The sequence below is a fragment of the Dendroctonus ponderosae genome, unplaced genomic scaffold, assembly GCF_020466585.1.
Source record: "Dendroctonus ponderosae isolate FM_Combo_2020 unplaced genomic scaffold, Dpon_F_20191213v2 Dpon_F_20191213_1, whole genome shotgun sequence".
NCBI lineage: Eukaryota > Metazoa > Arthropoda > Insecta > Coleoptera > Curculionidae > Dendroctonus > Dendroctonus ponderosae.
Genome location: NW_026017110.1, coordinates 665240 through 674727, shown reverse-complemented (window position 1 = coordinate 674727; position 9488 = coordinate 665240). Strand labels below are relative to the sequence as shown.

The window sequence follows — 9488 nt, the reverse complement described above, 5'->3', positions numbered from 1 at the left end:
AAAAGAAAATTAAATTAAGTTTTGCCTATTCCTGATCCATTTATAAATTATTAGACTAACACGAATATTAAAATTATAAAATAAAATAATTATTGTCAAGATGCGTTAAGCAAGTTCAATATTTTATGGCTTCTATTAATTTATGAAGTTATCACTTCTGTCGGGCGTCTTTGGGAAGATTTTGTATTCCTCCAGCCGCCGGGCAAACAGAAAAAAATGCATGAGCAAAAATTAATACTAAGCACTTACCATTAAGGTGCTCTTTATTCTGTCCAACTTTTTGTAACAAAGTTGGGTCCTGTCGGTATTCGACGTCACGATTGTCCAGGCTTGACAGCAAAACGTCAGAATTTACCCAAATAAAAAATCGCGTTTTTTTCCACTAAACAGCCTTACCGGTCGGATGAGTTTTTGTAGAACTGTCACCCACACGGCCTGTTTTAGGAAATCAGTACTTTCCTGCATGAAACTCGAGAATTTACCCAAACTTTTTAAATTTTGCTGGAGCGAACAGCAGCGCGCACGTTCTCTGTGTTTAGACATTTAGGGAGGAACTCAATAGTTGGGGGGGCAACCTTTTCATTTGTTTATTAGACATTTTTGCTTCAAATGGGCTCAGAAATATAATTTTAAAAACGTATTCATATCAAAATAATAAAAAATGTATGAAAAAATTGTCCATGTTCTAAAGTGTTTGAAAACAAAATATTTAACCTAAACCATTTCGATATTGCTAGGGCCACCTGTGCACTAAATATCGCACTTGGGTCAAAAAGCATTTTTTTTTTAGTATTGGCAGCTTGACTGTTTTATTAAAATAATCCTTAAATTCTCACAATATAACGCAACAAAGGTACAAATAACACAATTAAAGATACCACTAATCACAGATCACAGAGTGTGTGATCTGTGTCTCTGTTATATGTAAAACCAAATTAACCTCTGTGATCTGTGCTTATGGTTGATTGCAGGTGACGATAACCACACTTTTCAGTCCATTTTGTAGGGTTATGAGAGCAGCGTTTAACTATCTTTAACTTTAGAGTCAGTGCAACCCCTTGCAATGTCTACAAGATGGTAAATATCCATTTATTCCAGGGCTCATTTGCTCATGCTTCAAATTGATCGCAGGTATCCGTTGTACCAACAGGGTGGGCCGCAGTTGCGGGTGTTTTTGCCAAACTTTTGGATGAAACTTGTCAGACCGACAGGCGAGCATCCCCCCAATTTGGTACAGTTTTCCTGCTCAATGCAAATGACCAAGTTTGATATCAAAAGCTACTTAGAGAAAATCTACAACGTAAAAACAGTCGATGTTCGGACACGAATCGCTCTGGGAAAAACGAGAAAAGATCCAGGAAAGGGCTATGTAGTCAAGGATGATGATATTAAATATGCGTATGTTACATTGGTGAGTTCGCATGCTTTTAATGGCCCATCAACAGGCATGCATGGAAGCACACATTTGGAAATGATTTCAGGAAAAAGGAGAATCGTTTGAGTTTCCTGACCTATTTCCTGGTGCCGAAGAGAAGATGGATGAATACGAGAAGTCATTGCGCGCCTCAAAGGAAGGTTTCACCAAATACGTCGAGAAAAACAAGCAAAGGCCTGGAATGCCAGGTTGGTTTTCCATCTAGATTGTTTTGTTGTAGCTTAGATTGTATATATAAGAGTAAACAGTGTTTGTTGGAGTTTTTCTCGTCGATATATGAAAAAGCCACTCAAATAACTATCTATTTGCCAAACGCAAACCTTACATCTACAATATCATGCTATAGTAAATCCGGGCAATTTCATAATTTATTTATTCTAGGCAGCAGTATGTTTTACCGGTATAAACTAGGCTTACAAACTATAATTCCGAAATATTTCAGCAACAGTCATTTCGACGGTTATCCGAAACTTTCCAGCGCAACGTGGCTTAAATTACAATGAAACAAAATCGTTTTTGTGTTTTTACAAAATCCGTGGAGATAATTTGATTGTATAAAAGATATATTGTCAAATATTTAACACTATAACATTTAGCAGACTAACAAGAAACGTGAATGACAATGCCTAGTTTTGTTATCAAACGATTGCTTCGAATGTAAAATAGCAAAACCAGTTGCTAATACAAGAGATGAACCGCAAACTGTAAATAAATATCTGAGAATGCGTAAACTTAATATAACGAAACATGCTCCAATTGTTCCAAACCATGTTGTCGGTGTCAAATGGGAGCATGAAAGTATACGATGTATATAAAAGTCCACACCCATACAAATAGGAAGCATTATACCTTGTCATATCGAGGATTATAATATTAAAATATCATTCTGTACATAATCCCTATGCTTAGGTATCTAGCCCATGAAGATTTATGCTCAATAGAACTCGATCGAACTCGACAGAGGAATAACAATTGCAGTTGACTATTCACACTAAATACTAAAAATAATAATCGTTCGATATGTAAAATTTACCGAAATAACAAACTGTTTGTCATGCACTATGCATTATAATACATCTTGTCTACAGCCGCAGTTTGCACGTGAATGAAGTGTTCGCAAAAAATGTACTTTTTGAACTTCACTAATTGCGAAAGTCATCTGATATCGACTCTCTTTAATGTTAAGTATAATTTTATCAAGAATTCAACGTTTCGCTCGTTTAAAATTGCATATTACAGGAGAAAATTATGATATATGATAGGCAAAAATATCCGCAACTGCTCGAAAACCCTCCCGCTGGCATGTAGAGATTGCGGTTTTCCGATAAAATACTGATACGTTTTTCCACGTCTAATTGACTTCCCACAATTAATTTGTATGCTCTTAAGAAATTACGTCATTCAATTCAGCAGATGCCGGTAGATTAAAGCGAATGTTTCTATTGGTTAGAGGTTTCAGTTCGTACGACGAAACACTTTTGTATCATCCTATAAACGGATGCATGGGACAGAGGCTTAAGGCGTTATTTTTGCGCAACAACTTTCAAAATGAAATATTAAACGCAACTCAAATCTTGGTATCAAATAATGAATTAGTCTTTTACGAATACCCCTAATTAAATTGTCATGTGTTTGCCCGATTTGAAGTCACTGTTATGTACAGGTGAAGCATCCAATGAGGATTTTGTGTAGTGTTCCATGCTACGATTAAATTCACAGGGAGAAATACACGGTATTATTCGCCCCATGAACTATTTGTCAGTCGTTTATAATTCTCCGATATTTCTTGCCGGGGGGTTGCAGATCGTCGTCATTGTCCGCAACCTGCGCTCTTGGATGCACATATTCGGGCAGAAACTTTTCCAGCTGTTCGTCGAAGAACTTTTCCAACGTTTTTGCGTCCGAGTAGACTTGCGAGTCAACCTAACAAAGTTGAGAACATTTATTGCCGATAATTTATGACGAAATTCGCAACGCTTACCGAGTTGAACGTATACGCGTTCATGAACATGAGACGAACGTCTTTTACCAGCTCGTCGATGTTTCTATAATGGTTTTCAACATTCCAGTTTAGCTTTTGGCGGATTACATCTAGTGCGATGGGTTTCTTGATTATTTCATGGTACTCAGTATTCTAGAAATATTTGCAGTTGATGATGGGAAGTACTAGAGTATCATGAAAAATATATTTACCTCAGGACCAATAATCTCCCTGAAGGGTAAACTAGTTTCATACTGACAGTACAATTCTAAGACCAGGCGTTCGGCAATCTTTCGTTTCCTCACGCTCAGCTCCTGGTCTGCCTTCTCATGCAGGAGGTTTTCGGGAATATCAGAAAAGTTCATGCAAAGCAGACACTGCCAAGTATCATTTTCTCTAGAATTGAAAGTATGCTGGTGGAATTTCATCCAGAATCTCGGGCTGGATTGCGCCTATTAATTAATAAGAAACAAACTTACTCAACGCTAAGGTTTGGTATATGACAATACTGATGGAAAACTTTAGGACACTTGTCACAACACACCAGTTCTCCCCCATCCATACACACGGCACACCAGTCTTCATTCGGATCGTCTTTGCTTGTCTCCATCATTTCTGCCTTGATTTTAGGAGCTGGAGTGGCGTCCCCTGTCGAACTATCCACATGGGGCGAGCCGCCTGATCAAACATGCTTATTTCAGTGGCAGATTCGCACGTTTACGTTGATTAATTTACCTTTCTGCCGTCCTTCCGCAAGCACTTGAACGCCATTAGAGTCGAGCTTTGCTATGGTGGCCATCAGATCTTTAACAGACTCTTCGCAAAACTTGTCCAAGCTTCGCTCGGTGTCTTGATGTCCCTGTATGTGATTGGGACTAGGAGTTTTTGGAATTGTCGAGGTGACTGTCGCTGGAGGATTTTTGTTCGTTTCCGGCTGTTGCCGTAAAGTTATCTTGAAATTGTCGTTAATAGTCGGCATACTGGAACCCGATCGGTTCTGTAGCTGGTTGCTTGAGTCTGGGAAAAAATATTTTGCTCAATAGAATCAAAAGAGATAGACTTTCGAGGTCATTTCTTGAAACTAATGGGTTTTTCACGGCCTAAAAACCCGAAAGACCCATTAGTTTTTAATAGAATCAAAGATTTCGTTAAGGACTACCGTTGGTTTGCTGAGGCGTGTGCCACTTGGCCCCAGTTCCAACAGGGGCGGAATTAGCAAAATCCTGTTGAGACTTGCTTTGGACGATCATTCGGCCCTGGCCCTGTTGAGTAGGGATGAGCATCCGCACCTGCTGTGGCTGCTGATTGCTGAATCTGACCACAGTAAACATTCGTTTGAAGTAGGAAAATCGGTCGGGGCAAAGTGAATTACCTGACGGATGGGTTTGGAAATCGGCATTGAAACTGAGACGATTGAATAGCTTGATATTGCGATGGGCCGGTTTGTATATAAATAGCATTACTATTGTGGGGTTGCAACAGATGCCTCAAGTTACTCCTATCGTGCATCATGCCATGGGGATGAGTGGACGAGGATACCTGGGAAAATAGAGAAAGCTTCGCATGAAATGGCAAATTAGTTAACAAGAAGTCAGCTCACCTGTTGCTGTTGCTGGTTGAGGCCCATGGGATTATTCGGCATCCTCGGCATAGACGACCGCTGTAGGATCGGTCTTTGCATTCTGGTCAGCGAAATTGCTGCGAGCTGCATATTATTCAAATTGGGGGGACCCATGCTTGGCATACGATTTTGCAGACTATTGATATTTGATCCTGAAAAATCGAATTGTCGACAGGCATGCACAGAAAATTTACGGCTACTAGTTACAATCAGCAAATCACTCACCAAATTGTTGGGAGAGGTTTGGGTTGTTATTCTGGCTGATGCTCTGCATCAATTGCGAATATTGCTGGTTATTCGATGCGTATTGTCCATATAAGGGTGGATTTCCCATGCGAATGCCCACCTTGAAAGAAGGTTGATTGTAGTCTGCTTGTTTAAGCCACACAGCGACGACATAAAACCACTAACACTAAAGCGGCCTTAAAGGTTTATCATGCATGGTGCTTCCCTTGTTTCTCAGAATAAACGGCAATGTGTGGAATACATTGCCACAAGCATGCAGTGCTGGAGAAGAACCGAATCAGCCACTCTGTGAATTCGAAATTGCCTCAAGGATATTTTTAGAATTACACGGACCAGAGCAGAGCCCATCAACACAGGAGAAGGCATGCTCTTCCATTGATAGACAAACAACTGCTAAATAAACTACTTTACCTCTGTGTAATGCAACCTATTTGCCAACGGCTAATGATAAATCAGATTTATGTAGGATTTTCCGCTTTAAGTTACTGACTATTTCCCATCTTCAGTCGATATAAAGAAACGCAAAAATCGTACTTGTGATTGTTGCTGCTGTTGAGGAGTGGGTGGGAATCCAGATGGAGACGTTTGCTGGACTAAAGGACTTATCGGAGACTGTTGCGAAGTTGGCCGCATTTGTCCTGGGCTGGGGGACTGATTTGGATGATACGAAGGGACTCCTGGAGAAGTCGCCTGCGAAGGGTACACTCGTCCATCCACAACAATCTGACCAATCGTAGACATTACTGTGAAACATCATTTAAAACCTTATTAATTGAACAATCGAAACTATCGTGATGATTAGGACGCTTCACAGGAACATTTACCTGAAGACAATCCTGCACAACGCATTGCCAGCACAAAAAATCATAATTACTCAATGCTGAAATAAAGTTAGTTCGACTTTTGTCAAGTACCTTTGATTAAATCGGGCACTTTGTCCAAAGCGAGGTGGATTCGCACTGGAATCTCAGGGTTTGGTATGTCTGCCCGCTTGCATTTGATCCGTTTCAGGTGCTCAGTGACTTGCTTCTTGCTGTAGAGCAGCGCCATATCATTACCATGATCCAGAGCATACTGAGTGAACTCGATGCAGTGATCTGTCATTTTAGAAAGCTGCTCAAGAGCCAGCTTTTTCTCTTGAAGTGTTTTTTGCTTCGAATCGCAGACTTCGGTCAGTTTTCCCACCAGCTGTTTCCCACGAGTGCTGACTGTTTGAGTCAATCTGAAACGCAACCCTTTGGTTGTCAGCAACTTCTACTAAACACGTTTCGATACACTCACTTCACTACAAGCTGGGTGATTTCCTTCACCAATGCCTGCTTTTTCTCAGTTATCAAGCTTTGCCTATCGTCAATTACCTTCATTGCACTGGTAAGTAGGGCTCTTTTATAACTGAAATTAACATTCAAGAGTAGTAACTTTTCACCAATCATCCATCGAAAGCACTCACCCAACATCTTTAAGCATGTCAGCGATGTACTTCTTTGCTTCTGATGCAATTTCATTGGTAAACTGATACTTGTGCTCTCGATGTTCGATCAATTGGCAGTCTCTGCATGTGAGTTTGTCGCATGTTTCACAAAAGAGTGAGAGCTTCTCATGGGGATGATTCGCGCAAAACAAACTGGCATGGCCATTGTTCAGGGCATTCAACTCATTCAAGCCCTCCTCCTTAGATTTAATTGTATGATCCTTGGTTATCTTTAATCTAAAAGTTGAGGAATTTATTAATTGAAGATTTATGAGCACCACGATTGCCAAATAGACACCTCTGATGAGCTTGAACACAGTTATCACAAATGAATTCGGAACAATCAGCACAGTAGCTGGAGGCCGGCGCCTCATCGCTGCAGCTGCTGCATTTGAGATCAGTCACCTTGGAAGCATTGCTGCTCTCGTCACTATTGGTCAGTTCAATGAGAAAGTGATTTTCAATTAATCTGGATGCTTCGCACGGGATGTTGCATGTGGGGCAAGTGATCTGATTGCCTTGAAAAAAATTTAAGGTATCAAATTTGCCCATTTAGGTCAGTTTTAGGTGCAATTGGCTTGGAATTTTCTCTATGGCCGTTTTGTTTATTATAAAATACATATAGTTTTTTAATAGTCAGCAGACAACCTTCGATGTATGAAAAATTGCGGGCCTATACAAAACAAAATACTATTTAAAGGTAATAGTTGTGTAAACAGATCTGTTTTGCCAAACAATTCAGCAGAAAGCTTTTCCTTTTATTAAATATTGTTATTACGTTATATACAGGGTGTTAATGTAACCCTGTTACAAACTTTGAGGGTTTACTCCTTTCAATAAATGATTGATGACACAAACGCCTCGTTGAGCAGTATAATAAAGGGGTTAAAAGTTTACAGTTGCAGTTTTAAATTTATATTTTAATTTTGTCCTGAATTAATTTAATACTCAAGTATTAATATGGTATTAAGTATCGCAAAAATTGCTCGAAACTCCCATCACCACAAGCGTGCATCATTAACGCGATGAAATAAGTTACAGTGCGAAAAGTCCGGCAAGCCAATCTTCCTCTCAACTCACTGGTGTTTGTATTAACACCCTGTATTATTAAATAGAGAACTCAGGTAAATTTTGCAAGTTGATTTAGAGGCTGATTTCCGCAGAACATTCAAAAGGCATGCTGCTTCAGACGAAATAAACCTTTAAGCGCAAAAGCTTACGAATCGCAAAAAACTTTTTCCCCGTTAGACTACGAAAACCCTCGGAATTATTAGATTCTTTGAAATATCAATGAATTACGATACAATTCCACATTTCAACCGTTGTGCAAATTGTACTCATAAAAAGTTACAGATTCAGCAAAAGCAATGTCCTTTATAGAATTTCGTGCTCTGGTTAGCAAACAGTGGGGTTTGCTGAATTGGCTCAGAAATCAGCATCAAAGGGCGGATTGCCATTGAGAAAACATATATTTTCATTTGTATTACTTTAGGCTCATGTTACGTTATATTGGGTGCATGTTGTTCCTGTGTGCTAACAGTAATGACTGCAACTTACCAGCTGAACCAGAAGACTCATTATTTTCAAATAGTTTCGCATTAATACAATTGGTGCAAGCATTGTGCAGGCATTCCAGCAGCTTAGGATTATCCGAAGCAGTCAGAATATGATCGCAATAGATACACTTAAAAGCAAAGCCTTCTGCAGTGGCTGTGGGGCTTTCAACATGTTGCACTTCGCTGGAATTGCAATTATCCTTGTCCGCCTCCTTCAGACTGGATTCTTGTTCATGGGATTGAAGGTCTGCCAAAGTATCGGTCAGGGATTCACCCAGATCAGTGGGCTCTGTACCAAGGGACACATTAGTGAGGAAACTATCAATCATCTGTAAGTTGTCTGTGTCCGGTGAGAACATGTTATCGACAAGACTCGGATCAGTCTGATTTAAGTCGGTCATGATATTGGGGTCGCTGAGAAACTCTTTTGGATCGGCCATGGCTTTCACACACTTTGAAACTGAGTGGACGTTGTTTGTAAATAAAACCGACTGTTTTATGGTCACATTTCGAAAAACCGTGTCCCGCACAACATCTACGATTGGCAATCAATGCTCAATTATCAAAACATTACGATTTTTCCACAGTTTTATTATGAATTTTGGCGATTTTCAATCGCAACTTCACCCGAGTTGACAGTTTTGCAGATGCAGACGCCTTTCCAGGCTGTGAATACTTTGCATAAAAAAGCGATATCCCTAGAAGTTTTGTAGTCGAGTTTTGCGAAAATCAGGCAAAGTTTCTGCTGAGTTTGTATTTAATTAAATCCAGACTACTACAATTATATCAGATCAATGCCAGCAGTGCAGCTAAAGCACACTTAATAATCTGGATTCAAATATTAATCTTTTGTTCGCGGGTGTGGACAACCTGCGATTTTTTTAGCGCACGGCCCAAGCTAGGTCTATCTCTTTTACTCTTGTGTGTGGAAGTGGAAGGCCGAGCCAGCACAAATTGATTTGACGAGTGGCTCATCGCAGTAACGCCTGTCATGGATCCATCATTTGGATTCAACGTTACTAACCTAAAAATTTCAAGTTTGTTTTGTTTATGGAAGGCTCTTATACGCTCGGGTAGGGTTGATGGCTATGGTATAGACGTTTTTATTAGTTTTCCCTTTGGAAAGTTACTGAAACAAGGAGACAATGAAGTCCTGCGTACGCCATTACATATCCTTA

At 39.8% G+C, this 9488-nt stretch overlaps 3 protein-coding genes across 3 annotated transcripts in view; 2 read left to right on the top strand and 1 right to left on the bottom strand.

Annotated features, from left to right (window-relative positions):
* The first annotated feature begins 963 nt into the window (after nt 1–963).
* On the top strand, nt 964–1685 carry LOC109543103 (39S ribosomal protein L23, mitochondrial). The gene is made up of 3 exons (XM_019912640.2): nt 964–1077; nt 1132–1411; nt 1482–1685. Exons 1-3 carry the CDS (start codon nt 1064–1066, stop codon nt 1638–1640), a joined length of 453 nt encoding a protein of 150 aa, XP_019768199.1. The 5' UTR covers nt 964–1063; the 3' UTR covers nt 1641–1685.
* Nucleotides 1686–1723: 38 nt separating this feature from the next.
* Nucleotides 1724–8985, bottom strand: LOC109543094 (E3 ubiquitin-protein ligase TRIM33). Its single transcript, XM_019912629.2, has 15 exons — nt 8312–8985; nt 7053–7272; nt 6734–6991; nt 6565–6675; nt 6198–6505; nt 5818–6026; nt 5263–5383; nt 5017–5189; nt 4789–4955; nt 4576–4730; nt 4152–4433; nt 3896–4094; nt 3629–3812; nt 3417–3569; nt 1724–3358 (listed from the first exon to the last, which is right to left on the bottom strand). Exons 1-15 carry the CDS (start codon nt 8748–8750, stop codon nt 3194–3196), a joined length of 3144 nt encoding a protein of 1047 aa, XP_019768188.2. The 5' UTR covers nt 8751–8985; the 3' UTR covers nt 1724–3193.
* Nucleotides 8986–9368: 383 nt separating this feature from the next.
* Nucleotides 9369–9488, top strand: part of LOC109543096 (hormone-sensitive lipase) — a 5368-nt gene continuing 5248 nt past the window's right edge. The window contains exon 1 of the mRNA XM_019912632.2: nt 9369–9383. The gene's annotated coding sequence lies outside the window, so the exon portion shown is untranslated. The remainder of the gene's footprint in view (nt 9384–9488) is intronic.